This window comes from Cyrtonyx montezumae, unplaced genomic scaffold, assembly GCF_038088225.1.
Source record: "Cyrtonyx montezumae isolate F1298 unplaced genomic scaffold, pur_monq_1.0 scaffold_21, whole genome shotgun sequence".
In the NCBI taxonomy this organism is placed as follows: Eukaryota; Metazoa; Chordata; class Aves; order Galliformes; family Odontophoridae; genus Cyrtonyx; species Cyrtonyx montezumae.
The window spans coordinates 830,851-854,947 of record NW_027071948.1 but is presented as its reverse complement, the minus strand read 5'-3'; the positions used below and the strand labels follow the sequence as shown (position 1 = coordinate 854,947).

The 24,097-nt window shown below is 50.7% G+C and overlaps 1 protein-coding gene across 1 annotated transcript; it reads right to left on the bottom strand.

Moving 5' to 3' along the window:
- Positions 1-1,850: 1,850 nt before the first annotated feature.
- Positions 1,851-3,303, bottom strand: CUNH1orf174 (chromosome unknown C1orf174 homolog). The gene is made up of 3 exons (XM_065737900.1): positions 3,248-3,303; positions 2,548-3,006; positions 1,851-2,230 (listed from the first exon to the last, which is right to left on the bottom strand). The coding sequence occupies exons 1-3, from the start codon at positions 3,290-3,292 to the stop codon at positions 2,123-2,125; spliced, it is 612 nt and encodes a 203-aa protein (XP_065593972.1). The 5' UTR covers positions 3,293-3,303; the 3' UTR covers positions 1,851-2,122.
- Between the last annotated feature and the right edge of the window lie 20,794 nt (positions 3,304-24,097).

Sequence of the window (24,097 nt, the reverse complement as noted above, 5' to 3'; positions counted from 1 at the left end):
TGCATAGATGCAGATCTAGAAGGAGTAAGCAGGGCCATGGTGCATCTTTGCTTTTACCAGCCTTGTGCTTTGTCATCTTTCCCACTGATTTCCTTCACCTTTCAAACAGCCTTTGCCTCTCTAGATGGAGCTTTCTTAGAGCAATACACACAAGTCTTATTATACCATAATCATGCTTGTCTGCTGCCCTAGGGAATACTGCTTCTGTAAAATACTCTCTACCTCTCAGGTTAACAAAATATAAATACATCATTTTTTACTTTTAAATATCAGCTGATAATGACTGAACTCTCAGGGATGAGTATTTTTTTTAATTAAAAAATAACAGTAAAATCATTGCCATCCTTCTACGTGTGTATGTGGAGGTAGAGGTGCACGAGTAGTCAAAATAAGGTATAATACAGCATGACAACTGCAGACTAGAAAGGCATGGGAAAAGGTGCTTAATTAAATAGTGGGTACTTATTAGACATTATCATCATTTACCTCTAGGGAAGAGTTCTGGGTGTTTACTTTGTTGGTTTTTTTCCAGTTTCTTCCTCTCATTGGTTCTCTTATCAGATAAATTGATCTAGTTCAGGCAGGATTATTACTAAGGTAGTGTTGCTGTGTGAGTCCTGACTTGCTAGGACTTGGAAATGCAGAGGCTTTGCTACAGAGTGCTAATTAAAGCAACAAATTCAATCCCCAAACATTTAAACATGAAAAATAAGCAGATGCAGTTTTAGTAAGGAGTTTCAGCACCAGTGAATTGAACCTTCCTGATCACCTTACATCAACAGTAACAAAGGTGGAGATGCACATCCTGGTGTTTTGGTCCTGGGGAAGGAGCTGCAGTGAAGATCCTGACAACAAGCATTATGCTGTTTCCTCTGAACAGCATTTTGCACTGAGTGTGTGTGAAGATACTGCCTAGGGAAAAAAAAAGGCAGCTAATAGGGCTTTTAAGGAAAGCTGGGAGAACTGCTTCAAGCTGGAGTTGTGATGAAAACCGTGAATACACTAAAATATTAAGGTTTTTTTTTCCAGTGTTACAGACTTAAGAGTGAAAAGGAGCCAAGAGCTAGCACTGACAGAAACAATAAATCAACTGGAGTGGGAATGTGAATAAATTAACATGTCATGCATATACAATTTGTTTGGCTTAAGAGTTCTGAATGTTCAACGTACTATAGCTGTAGAAATTAATATTGATTTAAACCATCTGCTGATGATATTTTCTCAGAGAAACAGTTTCTTCTACATTTATAATAATAAGTATCTGGGAGCTTCTTGCATAATCACACTTTCAAAGTGTTATCACAAACAGTGGATGAGTTAGCAGTTCCTGGAATCACGTGGGATTGCTCACCATCTTCTAAAAACACAGGGCAGAAATAACACATTTGAAGGACTGACCTGTATCTACTTGGCCAGCAGTACTTGTCTACCAGTGAAGTCCTACACTGAGAGATTCTCTTCTGCCTTTATCACTGCCAACGTGTTTGTTTACAAAATTTTTATTCCTAACCTTTGGAGGTCAGGTGAAAATACCGAACGAGATGCATTACAGAGCTATTAAAAGGGCAGCTGAACTGGTGGAAGAGGGAAGCCATGAGCCTCACATGGTTGTTCAGAGAACTGAGCAGCAACAAGAAAACACCTTAATGTCCAGAAATTATAAACACTGAATTCATTAGGACATATGTGCGTTGAGGTTTTGCCAGCAGAACTGCACTGTAGAAGTTAATTGCTTCTGGTTTAGAGGTACACAGTGCAAGACCACTTGCACAACAGAGGTTGGTATCCCTCTTTGAACTGCACAGGTCACCTGGCTGCATGACAGGTGATGCTGTAACAGAAATAAAAGAAACTAAGATGACCTGATAATTAAAAAAATAAAAAAATAAGTGAGAATAGGCCAAGTGTTCACTGAAATTACAATTTATGTCCAATTCTGAGAATTCAAACTCTGCCTTAGAAAACTGAGGGGGAATACTGTCTGTTTCTATAGTTGTCACATACTCCACCTATTCTCTAAGAAAATGGGAATGCTGACACATCATGCTAGTGATATAGCCAACCACTACTAGAAAGACAAAGAAAAATGAAATAAAAGTTTCCTCTGTTTTACAGTTTGCTGCTAGAGAGCATCCTCCTCCTCCTCCTCATCTTCCTTGGCGATGAAGTGCAGCCTTCTGTATTCCCGCCTGCTCATTGCTGTGCTCGGGAGTACAGCTGCTAGCTGATCCTTTAAGAAAAAGATAAAACCATTAAGTGATGTTGTTGCAAATGGCAGACCTCCTACGTCTCCAGCAGTTCCCCTTCTTCCTCAGTAACACACGTGTAGAAGTGGCATTTGAATAAACCCTCAGAGTGCAGAGGGGAGCCTGGCTGAACCAGCTGCTGCTCGTGGGCAAAGCGAGGGCTGCTGTTCCCTCTGCAGTCTTGAAAAGGATGCAGAGGAAGTTCTCCCCAACGAAACCTCGCTGCTCTCACTCAACACAGCACTTGTTAAAGGGATGAAAAAGGTGAAGGCTTCACATATCCAAACGTACACAATCTTACCTGCATAAAGTCAATGTTTCCAAAGAACCGATCCACTGGCATTGGCTGGTTACTGTCTTCATCCAAGAAAGCACTGTTATCCAGTTCTGTTGGTTTCTTAGGGACGTCCCCATCCTTCCAGCTGCTCCCTTCTGAAAGCACGCTCTCACAGCTGCTCTCCTCTCCGCAGCCGTGATCTTGCAGATTTTCACTGCTTTCTGAAGGAGCACCACTGCATTTCGCTGCGAATGGCTCTGAAGAAAGGCCACGTTCCTTCCCCTCTTCCCCACCACCATTCTCCGCAATGCTTTCGCGCTGTCCCAGGGGAATTACACGCCGCCGTCCCGACCGTGACCCCTCACCCTTGGGTGCAGGAGGAGCCACACACCTCCGTCCTTCCAGTGCTGATGTCACCCGACTGCTTTTCTCACACCTCAGCCTCTTGGAGGGCCGCCTGCCGGCTGCCTGGCGCGAAGAAGTCTGTTAAAAACCAACCAGCCAACAAAAAGCCTGTTAACAAACAAACAAAACTCAGTTTCAGATACCCAAACGCTCCAGCAGCCAGCTGGGCGCGGAGCAGCGCGAGCTGCAGCAACGGAACAGGCGCCCGCACCGCCGCTTCCCCACCGCTCCGGTCCTGCCCGCAGCCACCTCCACAGCCCGGGCCCTCCGCAGTCCCTCCCGGTCCCGCTCAGTCGCATCAGCCCAGCCCGGTTCTCACCTGCCCGCTCGCCGGCCCGGCCCGCTCCTGCCCGCCCGCCGCCATCTTGGGGCGGGGCGTCATGCGCGGTGGGGTCCGAGCGCAGCGCCGCGGGGTCGCCCTCCCCCACACGCAGGGGTCGCGGGCGGGGTGGGTTTCCCGCGCGCGGGCGGTGTTACTCCTGGCAAAAAAAAAGCCCGAAATAAATCGGTGTGCAGGCTGCGTGCCTGAGAAACGCTTCAGGTCTTTCGTTTCCCGGCGCTTTCCTTCTGGAGATGCGCATTGGGAAGTCGCCATCCGCCTGTGGCTGTGGGGTCGGGAGCACAGATCCCTTTTTAACCTCAGAGACCCTGAGGAGGGCCGCGAGTTGGCGTGAGCCCGCTCACAGTGAACGTGTTAACTTATTGGGGCACGATGGGGATTTCCATCGCTCTGCACGGACTATGTGCTTGGTTTGGAGCTTTGGGGCTGTGCTCCCACCCCAAGCCAGCAGATAACATTCAGTCCTGGATAAAAAAAAAAAAAAAGCCCCACAAATAACAATTTCAACCTCAGAGATGGGGCAGCGATATTCCTCAGAGGTTATTTAGTTCAGATGTGGTTTTTTTTCCTCAGCACTATGGCTGTGGGGCTCGAGGCCAGGCCTGATACTGCTCAGGGTCTCGTGTGCTTTGTTCTGTGCTTGAGATGATTCATATTCTCCCCCGAAGCACCAAAACTTTGCTGCACCGTCGATGCTGTTGCTCGCAGCCAAAGGAATACAGATGATGGTGTTTATTACACGGTGAAAACTTATACTGCCTCGTAAACAGGAGAGACTGGAGCTGGCTGCAGAGCAGCATTTCTGCTGCTGGGAAGCTTGGTTGCCATTTCGATTTCCTCGATGAACTGAAAGTAGCAAGAAGTTTGGAGATGTTAAAGAATAGTTTCCATAACGCCGAGGTGCTGGACTCAAGCAGGCGGCCTCGGGCACATCCGGGGCGTGCACATCTTGCACAGACAAAGCTCAGAATCAGCATCATAAAGGTTGGAAAGACTTCTGAGATCATCAAGTCCAACCATCCAAAGCTCCTGGATTCCGTGCCCTGCGTTCTCCCTCTTCGTGGGAAAATGGTGGTGATCTCACATCTGCAGATGTTGTGTTTTCTGATCCCTCTCTGAGAAAACATCCATTGCGGAGTGCAGAGAGGCCCCCAGGAGAGGCAGCAAGAAACCGCTCTGAGATCTGCCCACGTCTGAGCAGCACAGTGCCCTGAAAGAGTGCACAGAGCCTGCCAGCAGCCACACAGCCCTCGAAGGGAAGCAGAGCAGCGCAAACTATTTACATTAAATTCACATTTCCACATAAAAGAGGACTTAGTCTCAGCAACATTAAAAAATGGTTTTTATTAGAATCTGTTGTCTAAGCAGGCAGGCAAAAAGAAAAGGAGATTTTCTGAGCTGCGTGGTTTTTATGAGAGCTGGCTGGCGGGTATGAAGCAGCAGCTGATGATCTTATTGAGCAGGAAGGGAGGCTCGGGCTGTGAAATTCAATGTGTAAATTAGCTTCTTGCAGCACTCGTCTCTGTGCCTGTCACTTCCGCCAGTGTCTCTGTCTGTTATAATCCTCCAAGTTCATTTGGTTAAACATCAAGCGACACACGAGGGACAGCAGCCAAAAATAACGTTGCCTGTAAACGTAACGGCTGCAAACTGTTGAATGAGAGATCTGTCAAACTAACCAAGCATACGGCGGGAGCACGGGCTGGTCTTTTCCTGCTATGGAGAGGTTATTTGTAGCTCAGGTGGCCACATTCATTCTTCTTCGTGAGCAGCACCTGGGGAGAAAGCAGAATGATGCTGCACCACCTCCCTGCTGGGATGGTGAGACCCAGGCTGCCGTGTCCTTGTGCCTGCTGCCCTCAGCCTGCCTGCTCCTGCAGGATGCCTTGGCTGAGCAGAGCTTTGGAGACGCAGCTTTTCCCCATTGTCCTTCCCAGTTGTCATGCCAACTCAGGTGATGACAGTGAATACTGAAGTGCTGATCTGGGGCTCTCGGAGCCACTGTCTCCTACAATTGCTGATGAGCTGATAACCCAGCCAGAACTGAAACGTTCAGGGGAGCCTGCAGCCCTCTGGCACCGTGAGCAGCACCGTCCTGCGTGCCTCTGCACCAAACAAGACCTTTGTATTCATTACTGAGAAGTGTAGCTGTCTCTAGTGGTTATACGGCAAAGCCTTCCCTCGGCGCTGCCTGCTTTGTACCCTTCCGAAGGCTCCAACAGCTTCGAGCAACGTGGACTTTTTACAGCGTTTCACACAGCCTGGAATCAATCTCTCCCAGCACAAAACTCCCCACTGAGACCGAGCGGATCGCTGAGCCGGGGATCGGTCCGGTTTCGCTGCTGCAGCGAGCCAGCATCGCTGCCACAATGCACAACAGCGACTTTGCTCCGATTCCACCCAATCTCCGCGCTAACAGCGTCGTGGAAACGAGTTTTCTCCGCCGGGTTGGGGGCTGCAGACGCTGGGGGTCACTGTTCCACCGGAGATGCAGCGCGGCCGTGGGAGCAGCGGCTGCTGCCCACTGTCACCGCCACGCAGCGAGCCGAGCCCGGCCCGGCAGCCCTCCTGCCCTCGGCACTGAGCTTCAGCCGCGCTCAGCCCTGCTCAGCTCTTCTCCCGGCGACAGGCAGCGTTTTGGTAAACGTTTTCCATTATTTAGCATTGTTTCTTCGGGGAGATTAAAAGCGCTTGGAGTCGGAGCACCTCTCCTCCACGCACACCTGACAGTGATAGAAGAGGCTGTTTTACAGCGGGCTCATTAAAAATAAAAACGCTGTGTTGATTTCAGCAGCTTGAATTACTTAAGCCCGTGTAATGGGATAAATATTTGATGGTGAAGTTTATTAGATTTCTACTGATATTATGTTGCTGCTAAAAATATACAGGATTCTTTAAAGCCTGCTTGGTGGCTCTGAAGGGAGGCAATTGGAAACCTGCCTCTGAATGTGCCTGCAGGGATTGCTTTGGGATGCGAACAAATCCATCTCTTCCCTTTTATCCTCTGCAGGTAGCAGCAAGCCTGTTCTGCTCCCACCCTGCCAGGCACACGGAGTAGCAGGGGCTGCTCTGCAGCTGCTGGGAAAGAGAAGATGGACTGCATGTTTTACACCCTGCACTTATTTGGCAGAATTGCACCCAGCACATCCCTTTGCTTGGGCTTGGGCCTTGCTGCTCAGCACAACGATGCCCACACTCCTGCAGCCCTGTCCTAAAGCAAACCCACAGCACATCTCCTGCCGGTGCGTGGTGACAACCTGTGCAGCCCTCAGCCTATAAATATTGCTGTTTGCCTTTGAAATGATTGCTACGCAGAGACACTGTCCCTCCCCGTCGTGTAATTAACTCTTGTTCATTTTCTGTCACTTAGCTTGTGATAATTCAGTACGTAATGTTTGGAAAGCCTCACCAATTTCATTCCTGGCTCTTGAGAATTCCCGATCCGCGGGCAGATGAGCAGTGTCCCCAGGGACAGAGCTGGTCCAAGGAGAGGTGCTGGGCCAGGTAGTGCCTTAGCAGAGTGAAAACCATCATGATTTGCTTGGGGAGGAATCTTCTTCCCTGGTACCCCACCAGAGTGGGTGTTCAAGCTGCTTGGGGAATATTGCTACAGCTGAGCAGCTGCACAAATTAAAAAGGGACAATTACAGCTGAAACACCTCAGAAAGGGACCATGGAATGGCTTGTTGAGGTCAGACTCTTGCCAAGTCCCACAGACTGCTTCCAGAAAGGCTCGAGCTTCATCAGCAAAGCAATTTGCTGTTGCTTTTCTATCCCCTCCGCTTCTGATGCCAGAGGTTTCGTGTAAAAAGCTCTGTCTACTCCTCCAAGAAGACCTTCCACCAGTGGGGCTCCTTGAACAGCATCTATCTCAGAAGAGCAGGGAAAAACAATCAGAGGAGACATGTTCTGTTCATGCAACAGCAAGCAATATTGTACCATTGGCAAGATTCACGCTGAGACAACTGCTCCGGTGTCCTCGAGTGCTGCGTGCTCATGCATTCATTCCAACTGGGGACCCAAGTGCAACAGGAGCAATTCAGTCATCAGCCCTACCAGGCTCCGTAATGAAGCCAGTTCCTCATTACAATCTGTTTAACTATTTTTTTTTGTGTGGAAGCATGCCTCCATCACCTCCACTAAGAAACCAGTGGTGCGTATGCTCTGCGCTCTTTCGAGGCTGTTCTGGCAGAGCAGCTCCATCAGATGATGCTACAGCACGAAGTCAGCTTCTGCCTGCAGCAGGGCTGCTGTGCCCTGCCTTGTATCTCCACTCCTCTCCCAGGGCCTCACAGAGTCTGGGCACAGCAGTTCCTTCCTGCTGAGTGTCTCTGGCCCAGTTCCCCCATTGAGGTGGAATATCAGCCCCTCAGGTGGCCAGAAGCCACGTGGCAACTGTGCGAGCCCCTTCTGACAGCTGGATTTGATGGGAGGACGTGTGAATAGAAAACCACCCACGAGCAGAAGAAGAACCCCGTTTATTCCTTGTTGTCATTTCAACTAGAAAGCGAAGCTGGCAGCTCTCTGCCTTTGGTTAAGGAGGAGCTGTGCAGTCCTTGGGGCTGTGATCCCATCAGAACTTCAGGGAAGGCGCTCAGTGGGGATCCGTCCCTCGGAGCCGCTCGGGAGGACGGGGGCCACCCGCTTCCAGCAGAAGCAATTTCTCCTTCTGTAACTTAATCCTCTCCCTTCCCCTTGATATGCAGTTTATTTAATTGCGGAGACAAGATGCATTTCTTTCTTGGGGGATTGTGGGAGAATATTTGTAATCCAGGGGCTGTAATTGAACTCAGCAATAATAATTATACTTCTCTTCATTAATATGTCTTAGAGCTCATTACAAACTCTTCCCGTGCCAGCATCTTCGCCAGATCCCTGCGGGGTTGCTGATAACTTTTTATTCCACTACAGCAGCAACTTTACACAGTGTTCCTGCAGTAACAGCAGCAGCCCGAAATACAGCTCTGCGCAGAGGTGGGGAGCGCAGGGATCAGCAAACACAGCACTCTGTCACAAGTGGCCTCGCTCAGGCTGTGCACGGCAGGGAGCATCGAGGAGGCACTGGGGGATTCCTGGCCCAGCAGCTGCTGTAGGGCAAAGCAGCACTGGGATGCGGCGTGCTCCTGCACACAGCGCTCGGGGCTCTGCCAGGTCTGAACGCTGATGCTTTTCTGTACAAGAAAATCTACTCCAGATCACAGGTCTGCAGTTAAGATGAAAAATTCAAACTCGTTTTACTCAGACAAGAGATACTGGGGAGGCAGTGCATTAGGATACGTTCCAAGCTCACAAATCCCATTAACGCTGAAGTGAGGTCCCCATGCAAATCCCCGTGTGCAGAGAGGAAAACACGCCTCAGATGTAAGATAGCTTTAAGCCCCTCGCTGATACGGGGAGACTGCTCCTTCAATATTTAAGCTCAGTCTGTGAAACAATACGAGCTATCCAACATTCATCACCCTGTTTGTGCCAGCAGATGTGCCAGCCCCCAACGCACCGTGGAGAACCACTCCTTACTCCAGCAGCAGCAGCTGGGCATGCTATGGCAGTCACAGGGGGATCCCAAAGCACTGCTCCCCCAGAAGCTCAGTGCACCCACACAGCACCATGGCCTGACAGTTCCCGAATGCACCAGCCACTGCCAAGCTTGCTTTGGGATGAAATGAACTCCTCTCTCTCCCCATCTTCCCAGCTTACATCCATTTGGAGAGAAAAAGATGTGGAAAAAGGAGCAAAAGCAGCAAGAGCAGCCACAATAAGCTTCCTTTAAAACAATTCTGCCAGGTATATGTGCACTTGCTCCAGGTCTGCGAGTGTTTGTCACAGAGCTGCCATTGTTTTTCCTCAGACGTCACTGCCTTTCATTGGAAACACTCCTGTTGAGCTCAGTGCAGCTCCAAGCTGATGCTGCCGTCGTCTGAGCACCTGCAGGTGGAACACTGAGGGCCACGTGCACCCACCCCTCCCTGCCCCACTCCCGGTGGGAGGGAGAACCTGGATCCATAGGGCAGAGCCCACACACCGCCCTTCCTTCTGCTCCGTGGGGGTTTCTGCCTTTCTGAGTTAGGTGGTTGGATCCATCCACAACGATTTCATCGCTTCAGTCTCACTTCCACCCTCCAGAGACTAATTACCTGCTTCCTGCGTGTGTATCATTACACTCAAGTCAGTTTAGGAGATGTGGAGCTGCTGGAAGGAGAACTGAAACCGAGAGGCAGCAATCCTCTGAGCAGCAAATGGCTCGGGAGAAAGCACAGCCATGTTGGGACAGGTTTGAGCCGTCCCTATAGAACTGCAGCTGCACACTGCACGTAAATAGGGCCCGGACACGGAGAATGGGGACGAAATACCCGAAGGGAGGGGACGGGCTGTGTCCAGTCCTGCCCCAGGGCCACAGCTGGCTGGCGGGGCTCCGCACTCACACTCACTGCCATGGCACTTCAGCAATGCAAATGAAAGGCAGATTATGATATTTTACGTAAATAAGCAATGTGGCAATCCCAGCCTGGCTTGGGCTGCCAGGAAATTCGCTAGAGAGATATTAACATTGAAATATGCGAGCATGTTCGCACGGAACATTTGTTGTATAACTCTGGGCTCCAATAAAGGCTCGTATAAATTATTCATTTCGCAACTGAGATGAAATGCTGAAGCCCCACCCGTCGGGGGCTGCTTTCATCGCTGCCAGCAAAGCCATCCAAGTGGCCAACGGCAGCTGGAAGGAGCAGGCACCCTGCATTGCCACCCACCTCAGAGCTGCCCTGCGGGCTGGATCCTGCTGCGTGCCCCTTCAAGGAGCCTGCAGGCTCAGAGGCGTTGGCTGGAGGAACCCACTGCGTGTCCTGGAGCACTCAAGGCCGTGGGCAGTGAGCACCACGCGGGGTGGTGGTGCCACATGAAACTGCTTTCATTCTTGAGGCCAGGCCCCGAATCGACCTCTGGCTCTTGCAGACCCTCTGCAGCACAGGGTGGTTGGGGTGAAGGCTCACGTGGGTGGTGCAGCAGCAGGCACATGGCTGCTGCCCCGGAGCAGGGCAGAGCATCGCAGCACCGTGCCCTGCCCACGCCTGCGTGGCCCGAACCCTGCACAAACCCATCTGGCAGTTGTCATGGCAACTCTTCTTTTTAAACACTGCTGTTAAGCAGGGATGTGGAATCACTGTGAGCATCATCAGGGCCGTGGTGACACGGCTCCCAGCAGCTTCTTCTGAGCACAGTCCCACCTGCGGCTCTTTATACCCTTGTAGCTGAGGGCTATCAGGTGCCCTGGTGCCACCTTTAACCCCCTCCTGCCCCCAGTGGTGGCTGATCCCATCCAGAGATGCCCACCCCTGCACGTGCAGCACAGCCCCTGCACAGACCCAGCCATCCTGTGCTGCCACTGGAAGTTCTTCTTCTGAACCATAACTTTTTATAGCAGCAGCTGTCTCTGCCTCCAGCAGTGTTTTATGGATCATAAGAAAGACAAAGTGGAAGCTTCCCTCTTTGGTTTTTTGGAAGCAGATCAAACAGCACCCGGCAACCTGCTTGGGGTGGTGTGGGCAGGGACAGCTGCAGGTGCTGAGCAGCAGCCACAGCATCGTGGTGCTGAGCAGCAACCTGCATCAGCTCGCCTCAGCTGATGGGTGGGGAACAGTTTCATTGCACAGAGCGCTAACAGGAGTTTTGTATAGGAGAGAGAAATGAGAGGTGAAGCTTCCTATCACAGTACTGGGTAATGAAATTAAAAGAGTAATAATTTCCAGCGCCTGAGGCAGAGCGATCCCCAGCACAGCCATGTTTGGGTGTCTCTGCTCCCACAGACATCTCCCACCCTCGGGCTGCCCCCAGCAGCACGTGCCAGCAAACCTCAGCACGTGGATGTGTGGGATCTGAAGAGATTGATGGCATTAGAAATTAAATCTGAAATCATGCCCAGAGTGAGAAAAGTCCTGCTAACCCCCGGTGCGCACCGGCAGGTGCTGAGCTAAATGCAGAGGGCAGTGGGAAACAGATGAGCAGTTTTCCTCTGTTCCAACCCCGTGTTGAGGAGCTCACAGATCTGTAGGGTTCACCTGCCCTTGGTGCACGGCATCGCTGCCTGCTGCCCTTGTTGCCATGGCCAGCTTGGGACATGAGTCCGCCCAGGGACCAACAATAGGATGAGAGATGATGGCCTCAGATTGCACCAGAGGAGGTTCAGGTTGAAGATTAGGAAACATTTCTTCTCCCAAAGGGCAGAGATGCATTGGCACAGGCTGCACCCAGTGGTTACTGGGCATGGGGGGGACGGGTTGGGGTTGGAGATCTTAGAAGGCTTTCCCAAATGAAATGACTCTATGTGGAGGGCATGACTCGATTTAGGCACACGGTTCAGTGAGCATGGCGGGATGGGTTACATGTGGACTCAGTGGTCTTTGAGGTCTTTGATTCCATGGTTCAAAATACCGCTGCACACTGAGCAGATCTGGGAAGTGCCTCTTGGGGCCGAGCTGTGCCATCTCAGTGTGTACGATGAGATGATATCATTCTGGTCCGTGGCATCCTTAGCAGGGCTGTTATCTCCTCGTGGGCGGCAGTGCCTTTGGAAGGGCTCTGTGTTTGGTTAGTGCTGATCCAGCCCCGGGGACCTGCAGACACACAGATGCGGCCCCTCCTCAGCAGCTCAGCTTTGTACCAAGCGCCAAGAGCCGGCTCCACCGATGCCAAACAATGAGGGAAAGTGTCAATAAACATCTATTTTTTACAGCCCATTATCTTACCCTCGCCAGCTTTTAGACTCTTATTGCACCAAGCCATTAAATCCCCTGGATGAGCGAAAGACGCCGTTTGTGTAATGCAGCATAATGGGACCGTTAATGCCTTCCCTCCCCCTGCTGCCAATGCTTCCAGGAGAGGCATTAATATCAACAGCCACGGAAACAAGCCCTTTGTTCCAGGTTATTTGAACTTAATGCAATGGTGTCACTGAAATCCCTCCTAAAATTAGTAGAGATTATTTAGAAAAAAAAAAAAGAAACAAACTGAATAAAACATTAATTAATATTCTCTGTGATGAATGCGTGAATAAAAGTAGGTCATTATGGCTATCTTTTGGGAGCAGAAGGGTTATGGTTTCTTGACAACGGTCATCGGAGGACACGAACAATTTGCAGCCCAGTGGCCAGAGCACAGCGCAGCTGAGCAGCCCTGGGAGCAGAGCACGCATTTGCTGCTGTCAGAGTGGCACATGGTGTGTGTGTGCACTGCTGCTTCCACTCTCTGGGCTCCCAGAGCCTATTTCTTAAAAAAGAATTAAACGATGTTTCCAGTTCAATAATGTTTTGCTCTATCGGTGGCAGAATCTGAAAGAGGGAAATGAAATAAGGCATGTGCACAGACCCCAAAGCCCTCACCCAGCTCCGGTGCCTGCAGCCCAGCCTGGGGCAGGGGAACCCACACACACACACACACACACACACACACACACACACACACACGGCCTCGGCTCTTTGTGCTCATGTTTTATTTCTCCTGAGCAAGACTTTGTAATTAACATTTCTCTCCAAGCCGTCTGGACAGAGGAATTAAGAATTCATAGCACCGCGGTCCAGCAGAACTTGTTTTTCGGTTTGCTCCAGTTCAGCCCCAGCATCACTGCTGCAGCCCTGTCCTTGGTGCAGCCGTGGGCACAGTGCTGTGTGTGCAGAGCGTGCAACCGAGCCCAGCAGCAGGCAGAGGGGAGAGGCTGTGCCCTCGGTGAAGCTTCCATCATAAAACCCTGACTCCCTGCCCCGTGTACTCATTACAGCTCCGCGCAGCCGTATCCGCAGCTGCACGGATGTTGCAAAGCCCTCAGCACCCTGGGCTGTGTTGAACAACACTCTTGTCTTCCACGCTCTCTCCTTCTCGTGTTGTAAGACCTAATTATTGAGCAGTGAAGCTCAGCCGTGCTGGAATTTACGGGATTTGTATGTACATGCCTCCAGTGTTTGTTAAGGACATCGTGAACAATGAACAAGAAGCTGAGGAAGATGTTGCCACTTCTCTTCTGTGGCATCTTGAGGACTCTGGAAATGAGCTGTCTCGCCATAGACAATGCCACTGATGCACAATAGCAGAACTGTTTCTAAACAATCAGGGGCTGATTTTTATTTTGGCTCTCACTCCACGTTCCCGGTGCAGGTGCACCCATTGTTCCTCCTGCACAGTTCTCACCGCCTCGTGGCTCTGCTGCAGGGAGGGAGAGGTTTCCCCTCTCGGTCTGTGCCTGAACAGCACAATGTCCCCGGTGTGAGTTCAGAGAAATGTCAGGTGAAAGGGCTCTGCCCATGGAAAGCTGATGTTGAGATCCAGGCGACAGCAGCCATGCACTGGGGCTGCTCTCCCCCTGCTCTATTTACTCCTGTTAGCATCTCTTAAAAAATGAAGGGAGATGAACTCAGTCTGCCCACGTCTGGGAGTTCTTCCCTTCCACATAAAATATTCGCATTCGGACATTTGTGTTTGTGCTGTCGAGGAGTTTCCACGCTCCTATTGCACAGCTCCAGCCCCTGGGTGCTGCCACCAGAGCCCAGATTTCCCCACCGTTGCCCCCTGCCCATCCCCATCCCCATCCCGCCCCCAGCCCCAGGCAGGGAAGGCAGCTGCCTGGAGCCTGGCTGGGAAGAGGCAGAACATCTCTCATTGTTGAGGCAGCAAAGAGAAGCCTGTATTGTGCAAGGTAATTAAATAAAGCTATCGGTCTGCCCTGTGAAGTGGTTCATAGTGGCTCTTTCATTATGTTTTTCACTCTTTAGAATATGACCCAGGCAACGCTTACACCATCGTAAGGTTTCACTTCAAGGGTCTTAAAAGGAAATCAATTATTTTTAGAAATATAAATATTTTATGAAGCTGCTTCTTTTTCTAATGATGGAATAAAGAAAAATACAGCCATTTTGCACTTCAGCAGCAGAAAGCAGTGCCGCAACCCAGCCTCAAAGCCTGCAGCACTTCACCTGAATCACCTTCTCCAGGCGCCTTCAGAAGGAGCCTGGAATTCAGGGCTTTCTGTTCCATTGTGCATATTGGAGTTGGCTCCACCACCAGCACCAGCTCACAGCTCTCTTCTAAGGGTATTTTTTATTTCCCAATACCATCTATCATGCAGCCTGATCCAGTGCTTGGCAACCCTGCTCCGTGGCAGGGGTTGGAACTAGATGATCTTCAGTGTCCCTTCCAACCAACCACCCTAAGGTTCTGTGATCTTTAAAGTCCCATCCAACCCATCCATTCGATGGTTCTGTGATCTTTAAGGTCCCTCAGCAAGCAGAGGTGGACAAAGGGCAAAGCTGGGGCACACTTCAGGGAGCCATCACCCCTGGGTGCACATGGACCCAGCAGGGCCCATGGCAGAGCAAGTGCAGCCCAGGGATGTGGGCGTTCAGATTTTGGTATCATTATCGTTTGCATCAAATGAGAGAATTCCCAGCTGCTTTGGTTTGTTCTTACATAATTTAGGCCAATCAGCGTGCTTCCTAATGCAACATGCTCTTAAGTTTGCTGAGCCCTAAGGCATCGCATTTATATTCTGTTCTGCCGCCACGAAAATGAATGGTGTAATGGTGACAAGAGGGAGAAGGGGCTTTAAAGAGGGAGAAGTGGCAGGAGGGAAAGAAAGATAGTTGAAAGGAGCTGAAAGACACAGAGAGGAGAAGATACAGCGCAGGCAAAGTGGTTTATAATGGAAGGACTGTAATTTATTTTGACACAAATCATGTATTATTCATTTGGAACAAAAATAAACCTTATTAACCAGGAAAAACAGATCTCCCATCTCCTGCCCACGTTGTGACGAGTGGTGCGTGGCGGCGAGGACGCTGACAGCGCCAGGCTGGATCCATGCCACGTCCCATGCAGAGCAGGGCCCTCAACATTCTGCTTCTGCCAGACTGGGGGCTCCTGGGGACACCAGCAGGCTGTGGGACAAACAGCCAGGGGCAGACGGGCAGCATGAGCGGGGCTGAGCATCTCCTCCCCGTGCTTTGAGAACCTCTGATGTCCTTTGTGTTCCCAGCACACAAAGTGCTCAGCTCCCGGTGTCACGCAGCCCCTCCCCGGCTCCTGGCAAGATTTAGGATGGATTTTAAAGTGTTATTACTGGCTTACGAGGCTTTAAATAACATTGGACTCTACATATCTTTCAAATCTACTTTCTTTTAATATCCCTGATCAGTTTTTAAGGTCTGAGGCTGGAGATTTACTGGGCTGTCTGTGCAGTAATGCAGAATCATGTGTGGCTGCCGATTCCAGCATTTACGTTCCTGGTTTCTCAAGCAAGTTTTGCTTCACGCTTTGGGGCCTCCGTTTTGAAATGCAAAGCAAACACATTTCCAGCAGCACATCCTTTCTGTTGGAGTAAGCAGAGCCCTGCAGAGGTTGACTTGTGTTGCAAGAATCCGACGGGAGCGTTGTTTGTCATTTACATCGATAACTCAGCCCTTCTCCGTGCCATGGCATTGCATGCTGTCCGTCAGCCTGCACCAAGCCCTGCTGCATGCTGCCCGCTCAGCTCTGCACGCTTCAGACCCGGTGCAGCTACCTGTTGCAATGCACAGCAAATGGCAAAGGGGGTCCCAAAGACCCCCACGGGCAGGGTGGTGGTGGGGGGGGGGGGTGATGATGGAGCAGGCAGTGTGCAGGGAGAGCCTGCTGCGGGAAGCAGCGAATTATCAACAGAGGTATTCCATCTCCAGAAAGCTCACACGTTTAATTATCTCGCCAGACCTTCGGGGAAAAGAATTATAACAATAATTATCAATTTGTTCTGTGTCCAAGGGCAAATTTAGCATTTAGAGGACGGAGTTGTTGTTGGGTTCTTTTTATTTTTTTTCCTATTCTTTGTAATTCTGATTAGCAGAAGGGACTTTGCTCTTTGAAATGAGTGGTTCCTCCTTTCTTCTTCGTGGTGCTGCTTCCTTGGAAAGCACATTGGAGCCCACTGTGGTGCTGGTGCTATTGCCATGCAGAGCATGCACAGCTCGCTGTGCCGTGCAGACACCTTCCATTGCCATTACACAACGCATTCCTTGCAAGTTCTCTCGTTATCGATTCAATCTCATGTTAATGGCCACCTGTCATAAACCACATCGACGATAACGAGCCATTTTATGTTGATTGTTGATCTATGGTAATTTCCAGAAGCTGTATTCTTTATTTATTCATCATCATAATGGTAATTCAATACCGCTGATATGTAAATTAAAGGACTTTTTTTCCCTTCCGAGGGTGGAAGCGAAGGAGGACGTGATCTCCAAAGGCAGAACTGCTCCTGAGCAGAGAAGTGTGAGGAACTGTGCTCATGGGGCTGGCACCCAAGAGCCTTCCACTCATCATCTGGCTCTGTCCTGGGCTTCCCACGCCGTTGGTGCCAACCCAACACACAGCTTGCAGCCATCAGGGGCCTGGTCCCACTGCTTTGTGCCCCCCTGCTCCCACCAGGCTCTAATTTGTAGATAATGGACACTTTTTACGGTTAGTTTTTGAATACATCACTTTCCACTTGACCTATTTGAACAAATTCTTGATGGATATTCAACCTCTTTCCTAAACGGAGCTTATCCTTCAGCTCGAGGAGAAAATGAAACATTAACAAGAAATATGAAATGCAATTCAGGCCCTTTGTGAGCAGAATAACTCCCAGTTATGGCCGACATGTGGACACCTACAGAGCTGATGGGCAGTGACCTGGGGCTGGAGAGCATCCCCCCAGCTCCTCATTGCTGGCACAAGAACAGAGAGCAGCACAGCAGCCCTCGTCCCCAGCACATGCATGCAACCACTGCTTTGCAGTGCACACTGAGCCTAGTGGAGCTCTTGTTACCTATTTTCCCCTTCTGGGCAGTTTATGGAAGTACTGAAAGGATGAAGAGGAAGCTGGCATGGAAAGCATACTGGAATGAGCTACATTATTAAAAATGCTCAATTTAATTCAGATTGATAACTGCATTAATGGAGTGGGTTTTCCCATCCATAATTGAGTCACACCTACAGCGCTGGAGTCAGAATGATTCTAATCAGCACCACCATTAACGATGTATGCTGAATTCCTGGTGCCAACACGAGAGCCTGGAAGCATCGGGTGGGGATTTTGCTTCCAGTGCATCCTGATGGCCCTTCAGGCACTGGGATCTGCTCAGGGTGGCTCAGGACCAACGCTGCTCCAGAGCATCTCCAGGGCACAGCACCACAAGCAAACCCTTGGGTGGGGAATGGCTCAGCATGAAACTGAAGCAAGAGCACGTTCCTTATTTACTCTTCGGGCTGGCTGCAGATGTAGGGCTCGGTTACATCGCTGCTGCCTGCATTTGAGACCTGTACGTCCCCCAGCAGGCTAAAGGACCTCGGGCTCTCTTTCATTCTGACATCAGATAACCTTGATAAATTCTCTTATTAAACTTAATATCTTTGATCAATCACAGTAAAACTTCAGAAGGTGAATTATTAAAATGAGAAATTGCTTTGTAGGGTTTATGGTTATTGTGCTACCTAAATTAAAAATGGAGGTGCTGTTATTTAAAAGAGAAAATACTCCCACCGCCCCTAAAGCCGCATATATCATCTGAGCGCCGGCCAGAGATCTGTGATAAGCAGAAATCACAGGGCTGAATTCTGCATCCACAAATTAACCTCCTGCGTCCCAGGGCCGTGTGCTGAGCATGGCATGGGGGTTCTGTGCCACCAAGGGGTGGGGGCTGTGCAGCATGGCATGCCCCACGGACCGTGGGCAAGGAGAAGCAGCAGCAGCATGCCATGTCTCAGGCTGCTCTCTGCTTGCTGCTCATTCAGCTCCACGGCCCCGCTGCCTCACTGCTCGGTTGGACGACGTGTCGTTACGATGATTGAAGCTAAATTCAATTTCCTGGAGGGCTTCTCCTTGCTGCTGTCACACGCACGTTCCCACTTTTCCCAGCCGAGCACCGATGCCTTTTCTTGGCTATTATTCTAATTTGATAACGTTATCTATATTTTTAAAACCCAATTGTGCAAAATGTCACGGGCACAGCAGAGATGTCAGCACCGAAGGGCGGTGGCAGTGGGGACGTGGGACGGTGGTCCCAGCACGATGGTGCTGCACACATGCACACCCTGAGAGCCAAACCAGCAGAAGAGCTGCTCTGAACACCACGTCCTGCCAGCACGGGGGCAGCTACGCACCCCCAGCTGCGGTCTTGCAGGAGCAAGAAGAGCTGCTGCAATGAGACGAGAGCTGGCCAACAGAAAGGGCAACTCACCCTAACGCGGGCGGGCTGCTGTCCTCCCCACTTACATCTGCGTGGGTCTGAGCGGGCTCTGCTGCCCTGCAGACTCCGTGTTTCCAACCACTGACATTTTTTAAGGATCACCCCCTTCTCAGCCTGTTTTCTGACAGCCCTCTGATTTTCTCGATTCAGCAAGACTGAAAATACAGCTCCTCCAGCTGAGAAACCGACAGCTTTACGTATCTTCTGCCCCTTCCTCGATTGCGGGGAAAGACAATTAGAAGGGATAAAATCAGATGTTTCTTTAAAAGAATGCATTATCAGGCTTATGCCATGCTGCCTTGTCAGAGCGAGCTGCGAGGGACCAGCAGGGTTCAGGGGTGGATTATGTGTTTAGAGGGATAAAGAGAAAATCCACAGACACAGTTCTTAACAAGGGAAAACTGCGAGGGGTGGGAGGGAAGGAGCCGAGGTGCAGCAGGAGGCTGTAATTGCTGCTGCTGCGTTACCTGAAACTTCGCCTGGCAGATCAGTTACAGTTATTTTGGGAGACGAGGCACTGAATATGATGGAAATGCCTCTGCTTTTGCTACCCACCGAGGCTCGGCAGGCAGACCCTGGGTGGGAGAGCTGCTCGCAGCATCTTCTCAGTTCGCAAAGTGTTGGAAATATCATAAGGAATAAAACTCAGCCCTGCTGCCGGAGCTGAGCCACGCAGCGAGGCCCCGTGTTCCAGGTTAATCAAAGCGAACCTCTCCATTTCTCACCCATCACGACTTCTCTGCATCCTTAAAAAGCAGCTTTCAGACAGCAGGCTGCAGAGATTTCCTCCTACTGCTTCCTCCATGTTGGTATTTTCCGTCACAGCTTGTCCCTGGTTCTGTGCAAGGCTGCCCAGCAGGGCCACCCCGACCAGGGCTGGGGACAGAGCTGGCAGCACAGAGCAGAGCAGTGCAGACCTTCGTGAACTCATTTGGTATTTGTTTGGACCGTGGTGGGCTTTAACCTATGCAAACAGCAAGTTACTGCCAGCCCCGGGCAGCTTAATAGCTCAAGCTTTTGATTAAAAATTGTAATAGTCCCAGAATGATGGAATGGCTTCAGTCCATGAGATATTAAGCTGCTGGCAATCAAATTTACATGCAGTGTGAGCTTCCTTCGTGTGAAGGCATTGGTTTCCTATCCTGCCTCCAAAGGGGAGCCCCGTCAGACTGCTCTTACTTCCATTGGTTTAGCTGTGTCCTTCTAAACCTCCCCATAGAGGGAGGCAGGGAGGAATGTCACCGTGTCCCCACTTAGCCTCATTTAGCAGTGGCCACGGGTGGGCGGGGCACGTGGCCTCTCCTGAGCATTGCAGGGATTTCCAGGGAACCCCAAAACGAACACCTTCCCTTTGGAAAAGACACCAGGCACTCCTGCACCATCACCGGTGTAGCATCCTAAAGAAACCATAACTCTTTGCCAGGTCAGGGACTTGCAGGTTTTATAGCAGATGCGTGCACTCAGCTCACCTCTCAACCTCCTGAGCTGAGGTCATTTCACACAGGAGGAAAAGCTTTGGGCTGACAGAGAGGAAGAGTCGGGGCCATTCTCAGCCCCAGGCCTGGAGCAGCCCCTGTGCACGGTGCTGGCTCTGCTCCCACCTCGCTGCCTGCAGAGCACAGCCTCCCGTGCTCACCTTTATCTGCAGGAGCTGGCATTTAATTTCACGTCGCTCTTAATCCTCTTACTCCTCCTGGCTTTGCAAGGGCAGGTTCAGAGCTGTTTTTAGCTCCTTCCTAACGTCAAGGAGAAAAGTTGGGCTTTCAGCTTTGCTGTTGGACGTCAGTGAGGTTTTGGTGCCCCTGATGGGACTCAGCCCGTGGGGGGGGGGGGGGGCTGCAGCTCTGAGCAGCAAAGCACTGCAGGAACCATGCCATGTGCACGCTGCTCGGCGAGAGGAAATTGCCAATCATCTCCAGCTACACTTTATTAGTGCAGAACAGCTTGTTCTTACACTCCTCCGATTGTCTCCCTCCTTTCAGACGAGAGTCTGTGTAAGAGGCGCTGTAAAATATCCAGCGTGCCTTTTTGGGATAATAGCTCAACGGTCTGTGTTCACAGATTCACACTTTGCTTAAAAAATAAATAAATAAGCAGGAGAAGGAAATGTTTTATGATTTACAACGCGTCCTCTGCACCCCTCCTCCCAACCACGCCAGTGCTACGGCCCCAGGGTTTGGGTTCTGCATTGAGAAAGCAGTCAGACTGAGGTCCTTCAGTGCTGTTTGAGATACAGTGGCTGGGGAGCAGTTTGGAAAGCACACAAGGCCCCTCCCGATAGCTGGAGGTGTCACATCCTGGAGATGGAGCTGCGTTTCTACCTGTTTGATAGAGCGGCCAATTAAGGATTGCCAGCAGAACTGGGAAATTTGCATCAGAATGTTGTTTGCATCGTGATAAATAGGACTTTCACGGCTGTATTCCACCTAGAGGACAATCTCATCCCATTTATAGTTGGAGTTTGTCACTGTGCATATGACTTAAAGCAATAGTCACTCAGCTATAGAAAATTCATTTGTTTCTGCTAAGAAGATTTGACTGCATGCTGAGGATCAATCGCGCGCCCGTAACTCCGCTCCGCCGAAGGGCTGCGGGTGCTCGGGGCTGACTCTGCCTCTCATTGCTATTCCAGGAGGGACTGCCAGCACTGAGCCGACAACAGCAATTGTTTGGGTGCGGCAGAGCACGGGAAGACGATTAGAAGGGAAGTGGAGTGCAGGCCGTGCTGGCTGCTGCTCACGGAGGGCAGCTGCTTGAGGTCTCACTCCTGGGTGAAGATGGCCCTGCAGCCCTCCTCCTTTCCCCAGGCAAGCAGTGTGTGGCTCTGTTTGCTTTCTCTCCCGCTCACAGCATTGAGTTATTATCCCTGCAACGATATTCTTAAAGTTAAGGACAAATAAATGCAGGAGCGTTACAGGAAATTTGTCCACTTAGGAGCCAACAGAACGGCACAGCCTTTAAAGCTCCCTTCACCATCTCTCTGTCTTAGCAGCGACATCTCTCATCCCATTAGCACTAAGTGCAGCATCTCGCTGTTATTTTGGAGCACAGTAGGGACCCCTGGCTGAACGTGCTGTGCCCCCACACTGTCCCCAAATCAGGACCAGTGACGGCAGCAGAGCCGTGCTGGCAGCCCCTGCCCAATCCAGCTGTGATCAGCCACAATTAGGATTTATTGCATCACGCAGGCAGTTCTTCGATACTTTTAAATCAATGACCTTAGTGCTGGTTTTGAGCTATCGTTCAATTTGCACTCATTTCAATTTAAGTCCCACCACCACGATAAATCATCAGCCCAGAACATCACAGGGCTGCACTAACAGGGATACAGAGATGAATTAGCCAAGGGCAGATGGAGACAACCCCAAACCCAACCTCAGGCCCAGCCCCTAACCCCCAACCCCAACCCCAACCCCAACTCCAACCCCTAACCCCCAACCTCCAACCCCAACCCCAACTCCAACCCCAACCCCAACCCCTAACCCCCAACCTCAACCCCCAACCCCAACCCCAACCCCAACCCCAACTCCAACCCCAACTCCAACCCCTAACCCCCAACCTCCAACCCCAACCCCAACTCCAACCCCAACTCCAACCCCTAACCCCCAACCTCCAACCCCAACCCCAACTCCAACTCCAACTCCAACCCCTAACCCCCAACCTCAACCCCCAACTCCAACCCCAACCCCTAACCCCCAACCCCAACCCCTAACTCCCAACTTCCAACCCCAACCCCTTCACTGAGGGACAGTGCCCACTCTCCTTTGCTGCAGCACAGGGATGTGTTTCAGGCCCACAGCAGTGCCATTACTTGGAGCTTCCCTCCTGCTCTCCTTTCCAAACGTGTTATTCTGTGTCAGGAGAAAGAAATAAATAATCATGCAGGCACAGAGGACTGAAGGAATTATTGGTGTAACTGCAAATCAGCACGCGTTGCGATGTACCTGTCAGAGCTTTCACAGAGCTGTTTTCTCACAGCAATTAGCTCAAACAATGAACAGTGAGACAGCGATTCTTTATTTTAAAGGTCACTTTAATACATTTGTCATTTAGAACCACACTTGCAAGTTAAGAAATGATTCCAGCTTTCTCCTGGCTCCAGAGGAATCCTGGTGATGCCTTGTGCCCGTGTGCTAGCGGTCCCTGTCCCTTCAATATCCCTTTTAATTCTTTCTAAATAGAAGTTTTCATCAAATGTAAGGCACAGGGAGGATCAGAGCCCAGAGGTGGTGTCGGCCTTGATGGTTTTATTAAAGTTTTAATATTCTCTTTGCCTCCAGCTAGCTCCAGCACAGCCAGCAGGAGGCACTTGTGGCTTCGGGAGGCAGAGGTGATGGCATCCCGTGGGTGCTGCTGCCGGGTGGTGAGGCTGGCTGTAGTAATTGTGATGCTAAAAGCAGTGGTTCAGGCAGAATGTAGTGAATGGCTCCTGATGGGCCAAAGGGAAAAGGGAATGAAACTCCAAACCAACCTGAAGTCACTGAAAATGAGGCACGTGTTGGATTGCTTTGGATTGGAAGAGAGGAATGGAGGATACAGAGTTGGAGCAGTGAGTGAAAGCTTCGCCTGATGCCTTTTGATATGGAAGTATGGATGATATCCACACAGCAATCCATTCTGTTTGTATTGTAAGACATGCCTGCTCGCTTAGAGAACTGCATCACCGCCCTGGAAAGCGTTGGTTATCGGTGCTTTCTTTTACAGAGCTCCTAATTGCTACTTACTAAATACATCAGCATGGCTCCACCCATTACTGTGGCAATAACAAAGCAGGGCAGCACATGGGATTTGTGTTTTCCCTGTTCCCCTGCCCCACTTTGCTCCGGGTGAGTCCTCAGCTGCAGAATCGCTTCTTCGTGGCCACAGCCCCAGGCAGGAAGAGACCGGCAATAAAAATAATTTGTAGGAGGATGTTGATAAAACTCTGCTTATTGCGAGCTGTAAATTCAACGTAGGCACTTCCACCTTTATTTCCCACCCAGGGAACAATATCCACTCACACCACACTGGGAGGAGAGAGGAAGGATATACGGCCGTCATTCTGCTCCTCCGCTCCGACCGAGGAGCTCATAAAACCCACGAATGGCTTTGCCCGGGGAGAGGAGACTGTCACTGCCAGAGATGGAGACCAGAACTGCTCCATCCCTGCCTGCAGCGCAGCGAGGTCTCCCTTCCCTGCCCTGCTCCTGCTGCCCACTTTGCTGCCCGTGCTGCTCCCAGCTCCTCCCGAGCAGCCGATCAATTATCCTTTATTAGGTTTATTTCTTTCATTAGTCATTTCTTCAACGCTCTCAACGTTTCATTAGTCTCCTCTCAAGTTACGGTGGATTTCAAGCGCCGCCTAGAAGAGGATAATTCATTTTATTAGGTCATTTGTTTCCCGGGTACATTTTTAAAGGTCAATTAATCAATCTTAATGGAGGAGGAAGTAGAGAATACCATACTCCTTCCACGCTGCCACCCAGAGCCTGGCAACGGGGACTGGAGTGTGGAGCCACAGCCCCGAGTGTGGCACAGCTATAGTGGAGCCCCTAAGGGCCCTGGTCAGGAACTGGCCACAGTTCATTGCCATTCCCCGCAGGGGATC